General features: G+C 33.9%; 2 protein-coding genes and 1 pseudogene across 2 annotated transcripts; 1 reads left to right on the forward strand and 2 right to left on the reverse strand.

Annotated features, from left to right (window-relative positions):
* Positions 1-102: 102 nt before the first annotated feature.
* On the forward strand, positions 103-6,730 carry LOC141847201 (ABC transporter B family member 11-like). The gene is made up of 11 exons (XM_074735188.1): positions 103-153; positions 2,000-2,175; positions 2,410-2,631; positions 2,722-2,960; positions 3,049-3,574; positions 3,700-3,973; positions 4,068-4,734; positions 4,831-5,059; positions 5,152-5,418; positions 5,496-5,759; positions 5,843-6,730. The coding sequence occupies exons 2-11, from the start codon at positions 2,014-2,016 to the stop codon at positions 6,485-6,487; spliced, it is 3,495 nt and encodes a 1,164-aa protein (XP_074591289.1). The 5' UTR covers positions 103-153; positions 2,000-2,013; the 3' UTR covers positions 6,488-6,730.
* Positions 6,731-11,665: 4,935 nt separating this feature from the next.
* On the reverse strand, positions 11,666-14,529 carry LOC141846947 (26S proteasome regulatory subunit 10B homolog A-like). The gene is made up of 7 exons (XM_074734964.1): positions 14,503-14,529; positions 14,006-14,092; positions 13,829-13,915; positions 13,489-13,626; positions 12,181-12,372; positions 11,959-12,054; positions 11,666-11,740 (listed from the first exon to the last, which is right to left on the reverse strand). The coding sequence occupies exons 1-7, from the start codon at positions 14,527-14,529 to the stop codon at positions 11,666-11,668; spliced, it is 702 nt and encodes a 233-aa protein (XP_074591065.1).
* A 332-nt stretch (positions 14,530-14,861) lies between these two features.
* On the reverse strand, positions 14,862-16,785 carry LOC141846948 (protein ANTAGONIST OF LIKE HETEROCHROMATIN PROTEIN 1-like; annotated as a pseudogene).
* Positions 16,786-24,241: the final 7,456 nt, after the last annotated feature.

Genomic DNA, 24,241 nt, shown 5'->3' on the forward strand with positions numbered 1-24,241 from the left:
ATCTTGGTCATATGTCTCTTTCCCATTCATGCTAGACTTACTCTTGGAATATGAAATGTTTTATTATTATGCTTTATTAAGTGATTATAATTTTTCAGGTGGTTTTGAAGTTTGTATATTTGGGTCTCGGAACAGCAATAGCTGCCCTTCTACGTAAGAATCTATTCAACCATTTAATTATTTTAGTTGTTCATCTATCTTAACTTCTTTTATTGTTGAAATTCGCATCTATACTTGTCTAACACACACCTAACAAACTCATTAGATAACATTTTCTTTAGGAGCCTTTCGTCTTTTTTTGATAACTAAAACAATCGATACTTTCATTTGATCTCTTTTTTAATAAGAACCATCACGTAATAAATCCTTATGCATATTTTATTTATATTATGAGTATTAAGTTCATAACTACTTGACAAGACTATTCATGTTGATTTAGAAATTAGAGTTTTTCATTATAATTTTAAATTAGTTTGAAGCATCTCACTAAAAGTTGATAGTGTGTATTTTAATTGAAGCAATTAGGTGTAACTCCTTAGATGATAAAATAAGAGAATAGATTGGCGATTTGGACACAGTTAAAGATGCCAAATTGATTCTATAGTTAAAATAATTGAATCTATTAAAGCAAATGTTGTATAAAGGGTAGGTGAGTCACTATGATTCTTTAAGTATCTTCTTTTATCAAGTAGATGTTAGAATTTTAAATAGTCTGTGTTGTTATATCTTCTCATCATCCTCAAGGTAACATGACATTTTATTCATTCTCTTTCAAGATAATTTTCTCCTCTTTTAAGAGCAGAAAATGTTTTCCAAGGAAATATTATTTTTGATGATTTGCGTGACGAAGAATATTTTCTAGTGAAAAGAAAATAGAGCTTGTTCTGGCGAAAATGGCTTACGCTTAAAACTCAAAATAGGCTAGTCTTTTGCCCCACCTATATTGCAACACCTAAGGCCCTTCCTTATTCGGGACTGACTTTTACAGGTTTTCTATCCTTGTGTGGCTCTTTGAGGTTGAGGCTTGCATTTGTGCAATTTATGAGATTGTGTCTGCTATGCTTGCCTGATTGTTCCTATTGCATGGATAACATAAACTCCAACGTGCTCTAGTCTATCAGCTGCAGAAAGTATGGTCTCCCTTGTGCACCAAAGCTCATGGAGATATTGTCACAAACCTACAATGTTCGTCCTTGATTACCACCCCACACCCTACAAAAGTCAGATATAGGAAAATATTTTTGGGAAATAGTTTCTATGAAATTTTTTTACCAAAAAATCTTTACACAGACAATTTATTTTCCATGAAACAAATGGACCTTGAATCAAAGATAGTACATACTGAAATCATTTTCTCTCTTTTCCTATGCATTTTCACACAATATGTTATTTCATTTTTTTATTCAAATTTTAGTATGATGCTATATCTTCAGTTTGATGGAAGTTAAGAACATCATACTGGAGAATATTTTCTCTTTTTAAAGTTTGAACAACTTGTCAAATCCACTCCAATCAATAACATTGCACCATAAAAAGTCTCTAAACACCGAACTGGTGTTTTGCATTTTCTATCTTTGTCAAATGTTCTTAGAAAGTCTCAAATTTCCAAGTTATCTCGCAAATCTTTGTTAAACCCCTTAAGGGAACTTTTGGTAAAAGTTGTGTTACTCTGAGTGGTCATTTTATAAAGCAAATCAGAGTTTCGTTCCTTAGCATTTCATTTTTATGGGTCTTTTACTGTTGTGTAACGTGATGAACATCCATCAATATGCTTTAACCCTACAACATTGCTAAAATATATAATTTATCATTATGTAGTATGTTGCAATGCTATATGTATTATTGCAATTTATCTTTTTAATTCAGTATTAGAGTAATATTCGTCTAAAACAGTACAAGATGGGTGTTAACTTGGTTGTTCAAGTTGTTTATGAAATTTTCTAAAAGCCAAACAGATGTCTAATTTCTTTCTGTTGATTCTTTAATCTATTGACTATAGAGGTCTCATTCTGGATGGTGACTGGAGAAAGACAAGCTGCACGAATAAGAGCAGTATACCTGGAAACTATACTTAAACAGGATATAGCCTTCTTTGATAAGGAAATGACTACCGGAGAAGCAATACAGAGAATGTCTGGAGACACATTATTCATTCAAGATGCTATTGGTGAAAAGGTGAGATGCATACATAAGACTTTGCAATTTTAATTCCCTAAATAACTAATAGAAACACAGATATCTGAAACAGGTGTAACATGAGAAAATCTTAGTTTGAATGATATCTTTAACACTAAATTGAATCTATTGCTGAACATCCAGTGCCATGTTGTCTCCTGATTTGGCCCTGATTCAACTGATTTATCTTTTTAATAAAATCTGTCATTAACTCTATCGTCTTTTTGAATCCAGGTTGGGAAGTTCATACAACTCATGTCCACTTTTGTTGGTGGCTTCATCATTGCATTTGTGAAAGGATGGCTTCTAACACTTGTTATGCTTTCTTGTTTGCCTTGTATTATCATTGGTGGCGTAGCCTTGTCATGGATGATAACAAACTTGTCCAGCCATGGGCAAGTGGCATATTCTGAAGCAGCTAATATTGTGGACCAGACCATTGGGTGCATCAGAACCGTAAGTACATGCCTAAGTTTGCTTATTAATGATGCATCTCAAAATCCTATCCCATCCCTGAAGCTAAATCCTTTCTATGTTATGCTCAAGGTTGTCTCATTCACTGGTGAAGAACGCTCAGTTGAACTATACAAGAAGTGCATAAAAACTGCATATAGATCTTCTGTTCAGGAAGGTTTAGCTTCTGGCTTGGGGCATGGCATTCTTGTATTGGTTGTGTTTTTCAGCTACGCGCTAGCTACTTGGTATGGCGCCAAACTGATCATAGACAAAGGTTATAATGGTGGAGTGGTGATCAATGTGATGATTGTAATTATGGTCAGCGGAATGTAAGCTTGATAGAATGTTTTCTCATCATTGAAGAGCATGAACACATCTTTATCTATCTGCATTAAGTTTTCTATGATTTTCTAACAGGTCTTTGGGTGAGACGTCGCCATGTATCAGTGCATTTGCAGCTGGTAGAGCTGCAGCTTACAGAATGTTTGAGACAATCAAAAGGAAACCTGAAATTGATCCTAACAATTCAAGCGGAATCATCTTGGAAGATGTTAAGGGCAAGATTGAACTGAAAGATGTGTACTTCAGCTATCCAACGAGGCCCAAGCAACTGGTATTTAATGGATTGTCATTGTGTGTTCCGAGTGGAACCTCAATGGCCATAGTTGGAGAAAGTGGATCTGGGAAATCCACTGTGATTAGTCTCATAGAGAGATTCTATGATCCTCAAGCAGGTGAAGTGCTGATAGATGGCATCAACCTGAAGACCATGAGACTCCGACATATACGAGAAAAAATTGGATTAGTAAGCCAGGAGCCTGTTTTGTTCACAACAACTATCAAGGAGAATATTGCCTATGGGAAGGAAAATGCAACACTTGAAGAAATAAAAAGAGCAAGTGAGCTTGCTAATGCTGCAAGATTCATTGACAAGTTCCCCAATGTATGCAATTTAACTGAATGAACAAGATTTCAGCAAAATTCATTTTATTTTTCATGTTGATGCAACATAATCTTCCCTTATTATGCTATTTTGAATTTATGACCAGCTCTTCTTCTTGCACACAGGGTCTGGATACAGCAGTTGGTGAGCATGGAACACAGCTCTCTGGTGGACAAAAACAACGGATAGCAATTGCCAGAGCAATCCTCAAAGATCCCAAGATCTTGTTACTTGATGAAGCAACAAGTGCTTTAGATACAGAATCTGAGAGAATAGTTCAAGAGGCATTAAGTAGGGTCATGTCAGAAAGAACTACAATAATCGTAGCACATCGCTTGAGCACTGTGAGGAATGCTGACACCATAACTGTTCTGCATGAAGGAAAAGTTGTAGAACAAGGTTCAATTCTTGGAAACATCCTCAATTTTTCTCTGCAGGTTTGAACTAAAATGTCTGTTGACATTGGTTTTGTTTGACAAACTCACTTGAGCAGGTTCTCATTCAACTTTAATAAAAGATTGTAATGGTGCTTACTCTCAACTCATACATTTACAAGAGATTCGCCAAGAAAAAGTGAATTCAACTGAGAATGAAAGCCGTGGACCAAAGATTGATGCTACAAAATCTAATAGTGCATCCTTTGGACGGATATCCCTCAACAGATCATTTAGCAGAGGTTCCTCACTTGGTGGGAGCAGTCGTCACACTTTTACTTTAGGATTTGGTCTGCCTGGCTCTGTTGATGTACAAGATGGAAATTCTATGGTAGAGGAAGATAAGGAAAGGCAGGCTGGTCATGCTAAGCTTCACAAGAACATCCCCATCAGGAGACTTGCTTATCTCAACAAGCCAGAGACACCAATTCTGATTTGGGGATCCATTGCAGCATCAGTGTATGGAGTAGTCTTCCCAGTCTTTGGAATTCTCATTTCTAGTTCCATAAAGACATTCTTTGAACCAGCACATGAACTTCGAAAGGATGCTAGATTTTGGGCATTGATGTACATGATGTTGGGCCTCGTTTCTCTCCTTTCTGTGTCATTCCAATATTTCTTATTTGGTATTGCGGGTGGAAAGTTGGTTGAGCGCATCCGTGCTTTGTCATTTCAGAAAGTTGTTCACCAAGAAATTGGTTGGTTTGATGAACCTTCAAATTCAAGGTCAAATCCTAATAGCTTAAGATATTTCTGTTAGAAGAATTAGCTTTCAATGTAAAGGCAAAACACTAAGTCATGTATACCATTTTTCATTTGCAGTGGTACAATTGGTGCAAGGCTATCAGTAGATGCTGCAATTGTTCGAGGTCTCATTGGAGATAACTTGGCCTTGATGGTGCAGAACATATCATCAGTTATAGCAGGGGTTCTTATTGCTATAATCACAAACTGGAGGCTAGCTCTTATTATTCTCGCTGTCATACCTCTGGTGGGTTTACAAGGTTATTTGCAAATGAAGTTCTTGAAGGGCTTCAGTGCAGATGCTAAGGTAGCTAGTTGTGCTTTTACAAGCTCCTCAAATGCTGTTACCAAGAACTTGCTAAAACTTAATTCTTGTACTAAATCGATGTGAGTTTCCAGGCTATGTATGAAGAAGCAAGTCAAGTGGCAAGTGCTGCAATCAGCAGTATACGAACAGTTGCCTCCTTTTCTGCTGAAAGAAGGGTGATGGACACTTTCAAAAAGAAATGTGAAGCTCCCTTGAGACATGCTATTCATCGAGGGATTGTCAGTGGTTTAGGCTTTGGTTTCTCATTCATGATGCTTTATTTCACATATGCCCTTTGCTTTTATGCCGCAGCAAGATTCGTCAAAAAGGACTTGGCCACATTTAATGAAGTTTTCAGAGTGAGCAACATGCATAGTTTTTCTTGCTTGCTTCATTTTCCTGTCATTGAATTAGTTATTTCATTCGGGAATGGCAGATTTTCTTCGTTTTAACAACGGCAACAGTTGCAATTTCACAAACAAGTGCACTAGGACCAGATACCTCCAAAGCTAGAGATTCAGCTGCTTCAATTTTCTCAATCATTGATAGAAAGTCCAACATTGATTCAAGCAGTGGAGAGGGCGAGATTTTAACAAAGGTAATGGGCGATATAGAGTTCCGGCACGTGATGTTCAAGTATCCATCTCGCCCAGATGTTCAAATCTTCAAAGACTTGTGCTTGACTATTAGTTCAGGAAAGGTATAGTAAAGTTTTAATTACCTATAGTTTACTATTGTTTGTTAAAATGTTATATCGTTCGTCTCTCTCTTTCTGTCTCTCAGACTGTTGCGCTTGTCGGGGAGAGCGGTTGTGGAAAATCAACAGCAATTGCACTGTTGGAGAGGTTTTATGACCCAGATTCTGGGATTATTTCATTTGATGGAATGGATATCAAGAAGCTTAAAGTAAAATGGCTAAGGCAACAAATGGGCTTGGTTAGCCAAGAGCCGGTATTATTCAATGACACAATCCGAGCCAACATAGCATACGGCAAGGAAGGAGATGTAACAGAAGAAGAGATTGTTGCAGCTGCAGAAATAGCCAATGCACATCACTTTGTATCAGGTTTGCCTCAAGGATATGATACATCAGTAGGAGAAAGAGGCATCCAACTTTCTGGTGGCCAAAAACAACGCGTTGCAATTGCTCGTGCCATTTTGAAGCAACCTAAGATTTTGCTACTAGATGAGGCAACAAGCGCTCTAGATGCCGAGTCAGAACATGTAGTACAAGAAGCATTAGATTGTGCTATGGTCGGTAGAACAACATTGATCGTGGCGCATCGCCTATCGACGATAAGGGGAGCTAATACAATTGCAGTTCTGAAGAATGGCAGCATTGTTGAGAAAGGCAGGCACGAAACCTTGATTGATCGGGAAAATGGAGTTTATGCTTCCTTGGCATCACTTTATATGAGCTCCAGTTGAAAATCATTCATGGAGCTTATAGTATATATATATTTATATATTTAAAGATCAAGAAGCATAGTTTCTACATATAAAAAGCAAGAAGATTGTATAATTTTCATGTATAATTTCCTTGGTGTCACTTTACACGAGCGCAAGTTGAAAAGCATTCGTGGAGGGTAGTATTGTATGAGTTCATGCTTCTCTAGTCTTTATTGTTTCTACGCAAGAAGATCAAATAAAAATCCTAATTTTCATGTATAATTTCTTTTTGTTATTATTGTAGCTAAATTTTAATTTACTGGTTCAATGTTATAGGACCAAATCGACCCTAGAGAGGTAGGGAGTGAATAGCTCCCATGTCTTTTTATTTTATTTTTTATCCTTTTTATCTATCATATTAGTACGCAGTGGATAACATAAATAAATAAAATAAGACAAGAATAAATCAGATATTTTATTTGGTTTACAACTCTCAAAGACACTCGTCCTGGCACTTTCTGGATCACTCAGACAAAGCTTTGGAGCACTTTCAAGCATTGAATGAGAGAGAATGGATTGTAGTTGATATTTGAAGCAAGTATCTTGACTCTCCTTTTATAGAGCTTGATCGGTATTTGTCCAATCGCCTAGACGCTCTTTTGGGTGCCTAGACTACCGCTGATTCAACTGTAAACTCGATCCTCTTCGACTCTGGATCAAGTTTGTTTTGAGCATTAGATTTTGGTTAAACTTCATTCAATGATCCAACAACTCAAGCATGATAAAGTCAACTTTTGGTTGCACAAATCTATTTTGATTACTCGGACCAACTTGTGTCATCAAACATGGTCTAGTTGCTTGGACCACTTTAGTTGGCACCAACTTTGCCTGATTTCTAATCGTGCTCCGGTTTTCTAAGTTTTTGTCCAGTCCAACTTCCTACAAGATAATATATTGCTCAAATAAATCATCAAAATTCTAAAAGTTGATTACACCAAAATCTCTCTTTTTTATATTTGATAATATATTTAAATTAGATTAATCATTTAATGGCTTATGATAAATTAAAGAATTAGAATTTCTAACTTAAATTCTTCTTCACCCCTCCCCTTTGGCATATATAAAAAAAAATCTAGGACCTCCTTAATTATTGTACCAACAATAATGATAGATATTTTCATAGTCAAAATTATGTTCAAAGTGTTTCAAAAGTTTTTGAACCTTTTTTAAAGTTATTTTGAAAAAGCTTTTTTCATAAATAACTTTTAAGATGTTTTCAAAAATATTTTAAAATCTGGGTTGGAAAGATTTAAGATACATTTTAAAAATATTTTTCAAAAATAACTTTGAGAATATGTTTTAAAAAAATATTTTGAAATCTTTATTAAAAAGATTTTAAGAGATATTTTCAAACATAGTTTGAAACGTATTTTCTCCCTTTTCAAATTTTTTAAAGATATTATAAAGATAAATATTTTCAAACAAATTTTAATTTTTAAAAATTATGTCAATTTAATTTGAGAAACTCCTCAAGATTATCCGTCCTTCGAGGAGACTATCAAACCATGAGACTTATAAGTGTCATCAACCTCTCCAAGAATCTCACAATTAATGTCCGTGATAGATTCATTTTATACATCAAACAATTTTGAGATATGTAATTTAGATGATTTATTTTTAGAATAAAATTTGTAGGGATAGAAGAAGAAGTTCATAAATCAAGAGGAGTGACTTTCATTGTAGCAAAAGATGGAATCCACCACCCCAACAATTTCACACAGTCGATCCATGACTATCTATGAGGAGGTAAATCGAGAAGCTGTAGTTGACCATTGTGGGGAGGATATTTTTCTCAATTTCCTCGAGATTTGACTTTTGCTCATTATAACAATATCTACTCCATAGTAACCAACTCAATTATACCCTGGGACAAGAGGAGTGACTTTCATGGTATATAAAGATGAAGGAAAAAGACAAAGAAAGAATCCACCACTCCACCAAAATCATCATCCAAATCATATTCATCCATGAGTGGCAATAAAAGGATTATATGGGATGGGTGATATGAAGGGTGAGCAATTTTTTTTCAAAAAAATTAAATTTTGATAAACATGATATTAGGAAGATGTTAAAGAAGAAGAATAACAAAAAAAAACAAAATGAGGTGCTTTAATTTCCATGAAGAAGGTCATATAAGGGATGTGTTACGACAGATAACCACGATGACGTTAGCAGGGGCTCGAGTCTGATCCAGGTCTGACCTGAACCTCGCCCATAGACCCGATAAGCCCTGTACAGATCTCCATGGGTCTAGTAAGCCCTTGCCGAATCCCCATTTGGCCACATCCCTTGCCGAATCCTCCTTCGGCCACGGGCCTCGCCGAATCCTCATTTGGCCGTAGCCTTCGCCAAATCCTCGTTCGGCCGTAGCCTTCGCCGAATCCTCATTCGGTCGTATCATAGCCGAATACCCATTCGGCCATGCTTCTAAGCCGAATCCCTCATTCGGCCATACTCTTGTGCCGAATCCTCATTCGGCCGTATCACAGTCGGATACCCAGTCGGCCATGTTCATAAGCCGAATCCCCATTTGACCACATCCTCGTCGAGTCGCCCGGCAAAGCCTGGGCCCACCTCATCATGATTTCTGACAAGCCCACGCCCCATTTAATTAATGCTGCCTGTATACAAATGTCGACGAGATGATACTTTTACGGCGATGGGACAGGGAACTCAATTGTTCCTGAAATCTCATTAATCGTGATAAGACGTTCCTTAATGATGACGTGACACGTGCGCACGCTCATCCCCTCTCTTAAAAGACCACTCCGTCGGACAGGTAAAGGGGCTGGACTCTTAGTCTCTTTTACACGCTCAAGGCCTTATTTCACTGTTCATCTTCTTCTTCCTCTCGTCATTGCTAACTTGAGCGTCGGAGTGGTCGCGCCGGGGCACCCCTGGCCGTCCTACTGACGTTCCCTGTGTTTTCACGTGTCGAAGAGCCAGCGGCGCACTGGACCCTCCTTCCTGCTTCGACACAGCTCCAGCGGAGGTCCTGAAGCCCCTGAAGCTCGCACCGCTCTCCTCCTTTTTTTCTGCTGTTCCAGCCCACGGCGAGCTAAGGTCCGGTAACGTGTCCAGGAGCAGTTCTCAATCGGAACAGGATGGATGCTTCTTATTGAAGAAGAGTGGAAGAAAAAAAAGGGAAAAGCCAAAGTAGGAGGAAAGGATCTCAAGAAGATGAATATGCAAGCCACATGGGATGATGGATTCATCCCTCCTCATCATCATCAAAAGGAGGGAAGGTGTATCAAACCAATCTTGCACTTGTGACCTTTGATGACGGTGTTTCAAACTCAGTCAGAGAAGAAGAAAGGAGCTCGAGTGAAGGAAGAGCTCATTCATTAGATGGCATGGTAAGCGAAATAGGAAATTTATCAATTAAAGATTTAATTGATGTTATCTCTAGTTTAACTCAATCTTTATAAAAAAAAAAGGGAAAAATATTCATTTAAAGAAGTTGGTAGGAATTTAGGAGGATAGATTAGAAGTTGTTCCCTCTCTTGAAAATTTTCAAAAATTAAAGGATGAACAAGTAGAAACTTTTAAACTAGTCCTAAAAAATTCACAATTGGCAAAGCGAATTATAGCAAAAATTGATTAGCATAGAAGGCATAGCATTGTTTAATTGCTAGGGGGGAATCAAGGGCAAAATGGTTGCTAGGAGATGGATCCTAAAGGAGTATTTGGTGAATCCGATTGGGCGCAACCTATTTTGGATGTCCAAATCAATTCTACTTTGAGTATTCTAAGATAATCAACCACACTAGATTTAGCATCACATCATCTATAAATGATAAATGATAAATCCTAATTAGCCTCATTGACTATCTCTGGGAGTGATCGGTTCGACTCCACGAAAGTTTCCCACCGGCCATCAGGGTAAATCGAGAAGTGCACACAGTGGCCAACCCAAACGCCCAACATCTTTTGATTGCGCTCCCCATTTGGAGGAAAATTTCTGCAAATACGCCATAGCTGAGGATCAAACTGCAGATGCCTGAGTGACAATCTGGATGTCCTACCGCAACACCACTGCCCCGGGGATCACATCATCTATAAATGGTTGACTTGATATGGGTGGAATGACAAGTATATATATATATATAAAATTAAGGATACCTCATTTACATGCAATAAAATTATAGATATAACATGAATTTTATATTGGACGCTTAGATATAAATATGAGATGTTAAGAAGATATTAGTAGTTCACATTGCGCTTGATGCATCTTGTTGAACTAAAGAAAAGTATCAAAATAGTGATCATTGCCCAATCATGAGGAAGATCAACGTATTTAGAGTGTACATTTTGTTTTAAGATCATGGTTAGATATTTTATTTTGAAAAATACAATTTAATATTTTAGAAACTTAAGGCTTCTATTTTCAAATATAAGATTTCAAAATAAGAGCTTCAAAATTGATATATAATTCTATATTTTTTAGGTTTTGGTCAATTTTAAAAATTAAAATGGATTTTTATAAAAAAAATTGTATTATTCCATGATATATTGACTTAAAACATATATGTTTAATTTTTTAAATTTTTAGTGCATTTTTGAATTTGACACCGAGTGCAATTTAGGAATCAATGAACTGTTTCAATTATCAATCAATTGCTTCAGTTATCATCAGTCGACATGGTTAGAGCAAAACATTTTAGTTTCAAAATTTATAGGCTATTTTGATGGGATAAAATTTTTAGTTTCAAAATGTTTTACTTAGAATTGTCTTTAGCTTTGATGTGTATATTTGTATCGTGTAGACTTGGAAGAATACATATGGAGACGACTTGACGTAGCCAAGGTGGACGGATACATAATGGCTCGAGGTCCGTGGAAATAGATTTTTGACAAATCACAATGTTCATTTCGATTGCTTGTCTAAGGGTACAAAGATGGAGTTGGAAAAATTAGAATTATCCCTAGTTGGTGAAAGTTATGCTAACCTTATGTAATAACAATAACAGGAGAGACAAATAAAGGAGCAAGCACAATAGAGCTAACCAAATTCACGATGAAGAGAGATTTTAAAGCAAAATACTGAAACCAAAGTCATCATCTGTAAATTTCATTCATGAGATCAAACGAGCAAAAGCAAATTGCTTATAACAGTTGCATGTTGTATTCGTACATCAATATCTCAAGAGTAACCTAGTCCTTGCCAAAATTGACACTGTAATGAACACTAGATTCTAGTTTCTTTGTTTCATTCATTTTCCTCACTGCCTGAAGCAGCAAGAGATACAAAACATAAACTTAGCATATCGTCCACAACTTGAAAGCAAAGTTGTTTCGGTTCAACTACTAAACAAACACAATGATAATTGGGAAGGAAAAAGAGAATCCAACTTGAGACAAGATGATGAATGAATGAAGGTTACAAGGAGCATTTTTGCTGACAGAAAATAAAATGCAGGAAACACATTTCATGAGAAAGAATTTACCTTCATAAAGTCTTCATGAACAACATAGTCACGCCCTGCACGAATAGCTGACAATCTAGCTTCTGTGCATACATTCCTATCTGCTGCATTAAAACCCTAGAAAAAGAAAAGAAGTTACCGGTAAAAACAGATGTCAAACCAGAACCAGAACGAGAATTTAAATGAAGATCCAGACTAACTAAACCGATCACAGTATGCTTATCAAGGATAAAAATTACTTGCCTTTGCAAGTTTTGCAACTGCTTCATAGCCGATATCACCATGCTTTGTTATCCCAGCAGCATGTATTTTAAGAATTTCCTTCCTTGATTGTTCATTTGGTAAAGGAATCTCAATTTTTCTATCTAGCCTGCCGGGGAGAAGTAGAGCTGGATTTAGAACATCTGATCGATTTGTTGCCATAATCACTTTAACCTAAAACCATAATGGAAGGAAATGCTGATTTGTGGTGTCCAATGAAACATGCTATGGAATATAAGATTTCAGCTACAAAAAAATATGCTGCATTATTGTGAGATTTTGTTGGAGTTACATTGACTCTAGAGATGACAATATATCTTATATTGTACACAGGATTCCAGTTATGAAAACCCTCTCTATTTACAAGACTAAGGTTATACATTTATTGTTTATCCTCAAAGAAACCAAGTACAATCACTTAACTAAGTGAAAATATATTTCAGTTACAAAACTAAGAGAAACATATTCTCAACCTCATTTGTGATAAGTAACATAAAGAATTTGATGGTTGATGTACCCACACAAGGAGAATTTGTTTAGATAAATGGGTCATTACCAAAGTACTGCACCTTAGTTTGATGGCTTTTGCTCAGAATGCAAACAAATTAAGTATGCAGACTTATGGATAATAGAACAGAAATTTTGCAGGTCAACCTAACGACCAAGACACAAATCAACCACATTAACCAACAGATTGGAACTCTAATGTAGATAGATGTTAGCAACCGCTACTTTAACTATAATATGGAAGTATTAAGTTTGTAGTTTGCTTTTATACAAACTATTAAGACTTATTTAACTAAGCAAATTTAATCTAAATTTAAAATAATTAATATAACCGTAAATTTTACTTAATTAAATTTAATAGGATTTATTAATTTTATTTTTATAATTATAATATATTAATACTTGTCAGAATATTTTCATTAACATAGATTAATTTTAGTATTTTGTACTGATAATAATTTAATATAAATTATTAGTTAACTAAATTTAAAAGAGCTCAAACAATTGTTATAATTGATGTAGGTAGAAATATCATCAAACAATTTCAAAGAGCTCAAACAAAGCAGGGGAAAACTATTTGTCACCTCAAGTTACATCAATTAGTGAAATCAAGGTGTTATACCCTGAAATAAAACAATAAAAATAAAATAAAAATCCTTTCAGACAGATTCCATCCAAATGTTAAATTGTCTTCAAGGATAGAAGCCCAAGAAATTTGCCAATATAGCAGAAGATTGAAGCAACTTTATCATCCAATTTAGTCATCGAGATAATAGGATTCACCTTCTCTAAATGATCAAATCCATCCAGATGATTGAGCAGTTCCATTAGTGTTCGTTGAATCTCCCGATCACTCCCATTGCCCTCTCTAAAACGATGCCCCGCAATGGCATCAATCTCATCGATGAAAATAATGCAAGGCTAGGCTAATAAATACAAAGATTTAGAATGCAAAATGTCATTGTAAAGAGCTGGATAGAATTTGTGAAAACTATAAAATTTTAATGCCAAAATGTGGTGGAGAATCAATTAGGAGCGAGGTAAACAAGATTTATTAAAATTTCATCAGATTTAACTTAAAATACAGGAAAAAATGGTAAGGAATATAGATAAGAAACTTTGCTTGATGATCACGTGCATAACCAAACATCTCCCTAATCAGCCGTCCACTTTCACCTATATATTTGTCTATTATGGCACTTGCCACAACCTGTTCATAATGGTCAAGAAGTTAAAAACGACAAAAAAACACATCACAAATAGAATAGCAGCATCCTATTACAAATCCCAATCAAAGCACCTTTAGAAAGTTTGCATCTATGTTGATAGCAATTAATCTCGCTAGTAGTGTCTTTCCAATACCAGGAGGACCATAGAGGAGAACCCCCTATAACAATATAAAACCTTTTTCTGCACACTTCATTAACTAGCAAAAAATTCAATAGTCTTCTCGTCTTCATAAAGGTAGTAACTGAAAATGTCACAATGTGGGGTCAAAATTGGGAAAATGGTTTGAATAAAAGGACTCATAAGGCTCCTATTCCAAAAAAAAAAAGTCCCTGTTAATGCCCCATGAAAATATAGCAATCCTACCCTCAGAACATTTGAGGGGTAGGGGAAAAATAGGAATGTTTTTCCCATAGGACCTTAGTAAGGACCTTGTAGAAAGGGTCGATACTTTGCTTACTAAAAATTAAGATCATTTTTATGGCATCCACAACTCATCCTCGTTATAACACCCTCCACCTCATTAAAAAATATGGAGTCCACTGTCACATACTCATTATAACAACGTACCTCTTTCACCCATATTCCTTTTAACATTAACACTTATTATTTATGGGTCCCATCGTCCACTCAATCATCTTAAAATTATATATATTAAATAAATATATTTTAAAATATTAAAATTAGTATTATTATTTTTAATAATAATCTTACTTTTAAAATAATAATTTTATTATTTTTAAAAAATAATATTAAAAAGTGGGTGTGTCTTATGATAACTAATAAACGACTAAAATTACAAAGTTGGGAAAATAAAATTTATTTAAAATTGGTATGTAATTATAAAATTGAAATACAACAATTAACTTAGAATAAATCACACTATGATGAAATTAAAAATAACATATGAAATATTAATTCACAGATTATTATTGTATCACCTCCCAAATATACTCAACTAAGTCGGCGCAAAGTTGGTGATGAACTTGAGTGTCACATAGCTTAGAATTTGTCCAAAGATAATCCTGAAATCCTCGATTTGAGCCATGGATAGGTTGTGCAGGTTCGTCACCTTCATCATTGTACCAATTTGTCACATGAGTTCCCTCATCCTCAACAATCATGTTATGCAAAATAATGCATGCTAACATGATTTGTATTAACTTTTTCATATACCAATAACAAGCTGGACCTCTGATAATCGCCCATCGAGATTGGAGCACTCCAAATGCTCATTCGACATATTTTCTTGCAGACTCTTGTCTTTCCTTAAACAACTTCTTCTTGGGATCCTCCGGGCAAGGAAAAACCTTAATGAAGTAGCTCACTCTGGATATATTCCATTTGTTAGATAATAACCCTTCGTATATGCAGTGTCGTTCACTGTGAAATTAATTCCGGAATATTTCCTTGCAAGACATTGTTGAATATGGGAGATTCATATAACACATTAATATCGTTACGTGAAACGGTGACTCCAAAGAATGCATGTCATATCCATAAGTCATGAGACGCGACCGCTTCAAGTACGATTGTTGGTGACCCATGTCCCTTTGTAAATTGACCTTTCCAAGCAACTGAAAATTTTTCCATTTCCAGTGCATGCAATCAAGGCTACCCAACATGCCAGGGAAGTCGTGCCTCTCATCATGCATTTGAAGAAGACGTTGAACATCATCAGCATTTAGCCTTCTCAAGTACCTATCACCAAATATTTCAACCACATATTTGTAAAACTTGAAAAGGCACCTGATGACAGTTGATTCACCCATACGTAGGTACTCGTCAAGATGGTCGGCGGAGACTCCATAAGCCAGTTGACGAATTACAGCAATGTATTTTTGTAGTGGTGACAATCCTTTTCTTCGCACAGCATCGTCCCTATGTTGAAAAAACGCTGAATGATTCTCTAATGCATTCACTATGCGGAGGAATAACTCTCTTCGCATTTAAAATCATCTTCAAAATATTTCATCGTGATACACCGGGTTTATAGAGAATAATCATTGACGAGCCTTTCATGCCCGACTTCACGATTTCTTTGGATGAACCTTCTGCTTTTGCGTGTGTCCCTCCTCTGATATGCTTCCATAAGTTGTTGGTGTTGTTGAAGAACCAATAACATCAGTTCTTCACCCGAATCATAAACTTGCTCATCGATTTCAACATGGACTTCGTCTTCGCTTGTCGAGCTGGAACTTGAGCTAAAGCTACCTGTAGAATGAGACATTTTTGGAGGAAACACGTTTTAGTATATGTGTTTGAGAAATGGTATGATAGTCGAATGAAAATCTCGTAGCACAATGTGTATATATATATTATTTTTCTCATACAACGGCTAGTTGGAACAGCTAGTTTCAACGGTTAGTTTGCAACAGCTAGTTTGTAACGTTTAGTTTGTAACAGTTAGTTTTCAACAGCTAGTTGCAACAACTAATTTTCAACGGCTAGTTTACAACAACTATTTTACAAAATTATAATAATTGAAATCACATTAATCGAAATGAGAAATACAATAATTAAAAATTACAATCACTCGAAAATACAATAATACTAGAAAATGAATATTGAGTAAACAATTTAGATATTCCATCTCGACCTAATATCCTTGCATAGACATTCATATATGATAAACTGCTCCTTTGTCATTTGCGAGGTGTCTTTGTTCAATATTTTGTACTCCTTCAATTTCAAGTGAAGATTCTTAGCTTCAGATTTGGACGACGCAGCTTTTGCCTTAATCTCCTTTACTTCGAGTTGTTTTTGCTTCAGATCGACTTCGGACTTCTTCACGCTTGTGTACTCAGTGAACTTTAAGAAAATATTATTGTAGTTTATTGCCAGATCCTCCATGGTCGATTTTACTTTGTCTTTTCCCTTTCTTTTTTGCTGCCTTCTGTCCCATTGGACGAGTATCTTCATCATCTAGGTCTATACTCACATCTTGGTTGGAAGAGATGTTGCTTGCTCCTGACTCTGAGGTCCTCGTCTTCTTTGTGGCCACAAAGTGATCAGTAGACTGTGGAGCAAACATTAGACGGTCTTTGACAATTCTCCACACATGCTCAAGATTGAATGCAATGCCATTGTTTTCAGATTGATATTTTTCGTACGCAAACCTCAATATATCTTCGTCACTGTGACCACTTCGATATGAACTATAAACACTATTGTAATTTGCATTGAATCGATATATTTTCTTTTGGATTGTATTGTGCCAATGTAACCGTATAACATTTGTACTTCTAGTGTTTGACAGGGTCGTCTCAAGGTTTCATGAGGCCCTAGGCTAAAATTTTTTTAGACTTTTAATATAATTTTTTTAAATATAATTTTTTTCTCATCCTTTTCACCCTTTTATATAAAATATATTTTGATATAAAATTTAGTTTTCTAGCTATTAATTTAAAAATAGATTTTTATATAAAATTTAATTTTCTAGCTTTTTGATGCAAAATTATTAATTAAATTTTTATATTCAAGTTTTGTTAATAAGTTTTTTTCAATTGATAAAATTGCTAGATTATTTAATCTTTCTTGAAATATTGTTGAACGTAAATAAGACTTTATTAATTTTAATTTTGAAAAATTTATTTCTGCTGAAGGAGCGTAAATAATTATAACCATATACATATGAAATGACAACAATGGAATCACAATCCTCGATTTTTATTTGTACTATTTCTATTCCTTGGCAATCGAAGCCCAAAGATCTATGAACTAACTCATGTTTTACTAACCAATCAGATAAACGATCCTGTTGCATCTTCTTGTTTTCTCCCACATTTATATTTATTTATATTAAGTATTTCAATTTACAATGAAATTTTTAAAAAGTGACCCTTTTTTTTATTCTGCACAAAAGCACTAACAGGTATAGTTAATAATATTCTATAAGCTATACATGCATTAGCAAAAGAATTTAATTTTTTAATAAGGTTTAACACCTCAATAAAAAAAAATTTATAATGTTGGGCCTCCAATAAAATTTCATTAAAATAATTTTTTTAATATTAATGGGCCCCAATTTAAATTGGGGCCCTAGGCATAGGCCTTAATGGCCTATGCCTTGAGCCGGGCCTGGTGTTTGAACCTGAGGGACGAATTTTCTCATTGTAGTAGCTTGCAACACGTCTCCAAAAAGCATCCGCCTTTTGATCATTGCCGATTATTAGATCGTCGCTGATAGTGACAAAATTTCTTGCTAAGACCTCGTCTTCAACCTTTGTCCAACTTGAACACTTTCTTGTACCCTCAGCATTTGAAACCACTTTTAAAAATTGACCATCTCAATTAGGGATTCCCGGTCGAAAAGTTGAGTCTCCAGGACAAAAGTTAGAGTTGCAGGTATCATTCGACATCGGAGGAGTGGAAGACATACTAGTTGTGTGTAGGGTACCATATCCATGAACAACCGACGCGACGTGGAATACGGATGACTCATATTTTGTCAATATTCAACTGGAAGTGGTTGATATGGACTTCGAGGGGCATAATTCGGATGATTCATAGAATTTCCAAAACCTTACAAATTTTGAAGATTTTGTGGAGGAAACGACATATTAGGAAATGGATATGGGTATTAATAATTTGGTGGAATTTATGGATTTTGGGAAGATGAATATTCTTGCGGGTTATTTGTAAAATTCAAGAAATTTGTAAAAAAAGCCCTATTATTTTCATCCATTTCGAATAGAAAATAAGATTGTAAGGACTTTAAAAAATAGATGGGAGAAATATTTAAAGAGTAGAATTAGAGAGTATAGTGAATTGGAATGAAAATATGTGTACACATTGGTAGATATTTATAGACAAAATTTTGAACTAGCCGTTAAAAAACTAACCGTTTTATTTAATTTTTAATTTTAAAATTTATAATTTTTTAATAAAAATTAAAACTAACTATTAATAGCCGTTAAAACTTAACTCGTCACTCAAACTTTGTTAAATATCAATATTATTGAAGCCCTAGAATCCCGTTGGAATAGTAAGTCATTATTTGTCTTCCTAAACACTTTTTTTTAGTCTCCCCACAAGTGTTATTTCCTCTCTCAATTGTCGATAGTTCTTTCCTTTCTTCTATGATCTTCGTGATCATTCTTATCCAAGTATTTGGTTTTTTGTTTCTTCATTTTGTATATGTGTTTGTTGCTCATGTAGAAGAAATTTTGACTCCACCTAATCTTGTAGAAATTTCAAAATAAATAGCAATTTTAGATCTTCCAACTCACACTAATATTTTGTTTGGATATGGTGAGAGAAGATTCATTAATAGAAAGGAAAAGGAGAGAAAGAAAGGGAAAAAGAGAAAAAGTAAGGGGCGTTTGGTTTAGTCATTTTTCATTTTTTATTTTCTAAAAGTTACTATTTACTTTGTGTTTCCAATCTCATTTTCTAGAAAATGAGAAGCCATTTTTTCTATAAAAAATAGAAAATGACAATTTCTATAGAGAATGAAAACTGCAATTGAAAAATAGAAAATGAGAAAAGTTAGCTACAGTGCTGCACATCTCTTTATCGCACGATTATTTAATAAAATAATTTATTAAATTAATAAATATAATTTGATAATTTTATTTTAATAAAATAATTTATTAAAAATAATAATTTTAATATAATAATTTATTAAATTAATAAATATAATTTTTTAATTTTATCTTTTAAAATTTAAAATAAATTTATATATATTTTAATAAAATAATTTATTAAAATAATCATTTCAATAAAATAATTCATTAAATTAATAAATATAATTCCTTAATTTTATTTTTTAAATTTAAAACAAATTTATATTAATTTATTAAAATAATTATTTTATTAAAATAATTAGTTAAATCATAAATATAATTTGATAATTTTATTTTAATCAAATAATTCATTAAAAATAATTATTTTAATAAAATAATTCATTAAATTAATAAATATAATTTGTTAATTTTTTAAATTTAAAATAAACTTATATATATTAATAAAATAATTATTTTATTCATTAAATTAATAAATATAATTCTTTAATTTTATTTTTTAAATTTAAAATAAATTTATATTTATTTTAATAAAATAATTTTTGAAATAATAAATATATTTTGATAACTTTATTTTAATAAAATAATTTATTAAAAAATAATTATTTTAATAAAAAGTTCATTAAATTAATAAATATAATTTATTAATTTTATTTTTAAACATTTAAAATAAATAAATATATATTAATAAAATAATTTATTAAAATAATTATTTTAATAAAATAATTTATTAAATTAATATATATAATTCATTAATTTTATTTTTTAAATTTATAAATATTTAAATTAAAATTTATTGAATTAATTAATTTGATTTCAATTAGATTTCACAGTACATTTGATGTTATATAATGCTATATTAAAAAGTCAGATTTGATCCCTTTCTAATATGGTTGATCTCCTTCTTGTATGATTTTTTCTTTTTCATGATAAGATGATATTTTTATTAGCAAAATCTATTTTATTTATAATTTTTTATATTAATAAACCAAATATATTTTTTAATTTTATTTTCTAGAAAATAGAAAATAGTATATCATACCAAACATATTTTCTATTTTCTAAAAACTAGATCAAAAAATAAAAAAAATAGAAATAGAAAATGAAAAACGGGAAAATAGAAAAAATTTTCCAAACTAAATGCCCCCTAAAATATTTATGTTCCTCTTGTTTGGAAAGGATGGAAGATTCATTATAACATGTGTTATCTTATTTGAGAGGAAAGGAAGGACAATAAAGATTAAATATATAAAGTTATAAAACACCCTCACTTTAAAAAAAAAGATCATGCATGTAGAGGATGGATGAGAATTTATAAAATTCTATCAATATTGCATATAGAAATTGGATTATGGAAGTTATAAAATAGACAAGGCATGCTTTTCAGATAAGTTTATGTCCTTAGAGGAGAAAAAGAAGAAGAAGATTAGGGTTATCTGATTTTGTCCTCTTGAGTTTTGTCCTTAAAGAGATGTGCGCCAAAGGCCAACGCCGATGTCATGGAGTGCGAGCAGTTGGGCATTGAGCGGTGACGACACACGTTGTATGAAGAGCGACGATGCAAAAATGAGATATCTAAATAGATGAGTTAATTTGAGAATTAATATTTTAAAATAGAGATAAAATTGAAATAAAATATTTTTGAATTCTCCTTCCTCTTTTTTACACTCTAAATCAGAGTATAAGAAATTCTAACGATTCATGAGCATGCAAAAGTAAAACTTACCCTTCTCTCCCCTTCCCCTCCTTAACTCACTCCATCCCATCCCAAATAAGGATTAAAATTCTTCTTCTTCTTCTTTACCCTTTCCTCTCTTTTCCTTCTCTTACCTCCTCCCAAACAAAGCATAAATTTTTCTATTTTTTGACTAAAATTACTACACTAGCCTATATCGGTCAAAGTACATAGGTCATCATCCGGGTCTACTCCTTGTAGCTTGTGTAATCATTCCTTATCTTTAATTTTCAACCATGAACCCTAAATACTATCCTCTAAATCCTAAAAAAAAAAGTTAAATAAAAATTTTATAATAGATGCTCACGGGTTTAGTATAAGGTGTGTAGCATATCAAATCTTTATATATATATAAAGATTTAATACACACCTTACATACATCTGTTAAGCACCTAGTATACATTTTTTATTTAACTTTTTTTAGGGGTTGAGATTTAGAATATAGTGTTTAGGGTATAATAATTAGACTAAATGAAGTAAAAAAATTAAAGTTAAAAAAATTTATATTAGATATTTACGAGATGTGCAACTAAGAGGCGCCCCAAGAATAAGAATGTTACCCTACTTAGATTATCGTGTGTACCTAATGTTAAATTTTTTTTAATTTTTTTTTAGGATTTAGGGATCGGGGTATAATGTTTAGAATTTAGGATTTAGGACATAGTATTTAGGCAAGGAAGTGAAATTGAAAAAAAATTAATACTAAATGCACACAAGGTAAGCAAAGTAAGATGAGTAGTAAGCAGAGCAAGTTAAGTAGCATATCATGTTACGCCCCGGGAGATGGCTTTTCGAGAAATTTTGGCAGCATCTCCCCTGTAACAATGGACTTTCCCTGAATACATACACATATATAAGGCTCACACGGCCAATCCATAACAGGCTATGGATTTATACTGACAAATAAAAGTAAACAGAATGTTCACCACAATCATGTACACACATCCACACAAAATGACCCACCCGGTCAATAATAACTTTCTACTATATAGAATCACAACCATGCATGTATATCAAATCCGTCCAAGAATCCGATAAACAATCCGAAGTGAAAACAAATATCGACTCATCGGAAAACAAGTACTCGAATGGAATAAACGCCAAAATAAGTTCAACACATGTATGCTGTAAAGTAAATAAACCAAAAATATAATGTTCGGGACTAGCAGTGCAGCTCTCCAGACGGCATCAACCTGAACAGATACAGGTAAACGGGATGAGTTCCAAAAGAAACTCAGCGGGTATCTAGCAGATATGTGTATAAAAGCTATCAACAGTAATAACATGCTGTACAGTCTACTGGAAGGTAAATAAGGTAGAAAACTGAACAACAGTAGATCTGTACATACCGGAGTCCGATAAACAATAGTAAGGTGAAATGGAATCCCCAAACCAACACATAGGTATCCTATGCATGCATGTCATCCAAGTGCATCAAACAAGTGCAGCAATCACAGACAAATGCAATAGTGCAGTATGCACATGGTGCAATGCATGTCCTGGTCACCCCTGACGCCAGTCGGATCAGTCACCCCTCTAGTGGTGAGGTCGCGTGGGAGCCAAAACCCGTCTGAGTACTCATCCACAGTGGTGAAGTCGTCGAGTGGGTAGGGCTGTGACCTCTGTGCACTCTGCCGTCACTGCTCCTGCGTGACCGAGTGGACAGGATGTCCTCAAGGTGTACACCTATCCTGGTACCCAAATCATAAGTGGGCGAGCAAGCTCTCATCTCCTGGTCACAATGACAGAGGAGGGATCCATGTATGCTACCACGCTACGAAACCACTATCCTGGGTGGCCTAGCGGAAGCTTTTGTCAGGGCAAGTATGCACCAACCTAAAGGTTTCCACTAACCCATGAGTGGAGTGTGTGTGTAAATCATATACGAGTGACGGGCTCGAACTGTGCTACAACTATAATAAGAGCGACTCGACTAAAATAGGAGCAGGAGCAGATGATCACAAGACATGCAATTACACACACCCTTTGGTTGGTAGCCCGCATGAGACTGACGCCGGACTCAACAACAATGGAATCCCGCATGTCAGTTTGTTGATCATTGCGTCGGATTTTTCAGGCAAATCGGAGTCGTTTCAACCGCCGATCACTATGAGCTTGCTGCCAGGGGCGGACATCTCCGGCGAGCGGAAGGGAAAGCGAAGCGGAGGTCGTTTCCCGAGGATTCCTTTTTGGATTATTTTCTTTTCCCTTTAATTTCCTTCCCGCAGGATATTTTTTCACAGTCAATTTCTTTTCCTCGTCCGTCAGTCCGTTCCGAGTAAACTGAACAGTAGACTAGACGGATGCTTTCGAAAATAAACAGAATCTATATCTGATGCTTTTAAGGTCAATAGTGTTCACTTAAAATTATTATAGACCGAAATAACTATTTTTAACTAATAAGGGCATCCACAATACTATCAAATATTTCAACTAAATATTTTGGTCCCTACGTCCACATCATCAATCAAATATCTTCTTCCTCAAATATCTCAATTTTCACAATCAAATACACCACAAACCAAATATTTATGAGTCCCACCTATTATCACTATTTCTTTCCTCAATAATAAATACTATCTCAACCATTTTAGCATAATATTTTTCTTTTATTTAATTTAAATCATTAAAATCATTAATTTTTATATAAAAAAAGGAAATCATCGGGCAAAACTCTTTGCCCGGTGATTTCAATTCACCCCTCAAATATTCTCCTCCAATAAGAAATATTTGATATATGAAAATATTTCTTCAAATATTCCCTATTAGAGATGTCCTGACACAACCTTTTCGATGCTTTTAAGGTTCAGAAAATTCCGCTTTCGGAAGGAATTTATCGTTGGGAATTTTTGCCAAAATGAATTTCCCCCTTTTTTTTGGGGTCCGACTTTTATTTATTTATTTCAAAAACCCACCAATGTTTATAATTATAAATGAATTAAAGTTCACGAATAAATTTGATATTATATTCAATAATTTATTAAATTAAATAATAAATTTGAATATATATATTCAATTAGTTAATATTTATCTTGAATAATATTAATAA

The sequence above is a fragment of the Curcuma longa genome, chromosome 16, assembly GCF_044706935.1.
Source record: "Curcuma longa cultivar G26 ecotype Majalengka, Jawa Barat chromosome 16, ITB_CL_G26_1.1, whole genome shotgun sequence".
NCBI classification, from domain to species: domain Eukaryota; kingdom Viridiplantae; phylum Streptophyta; class Magnoliopsida; order Zingiberales; family Zingiberaceae; genus Curcuma; species Curcuma longa.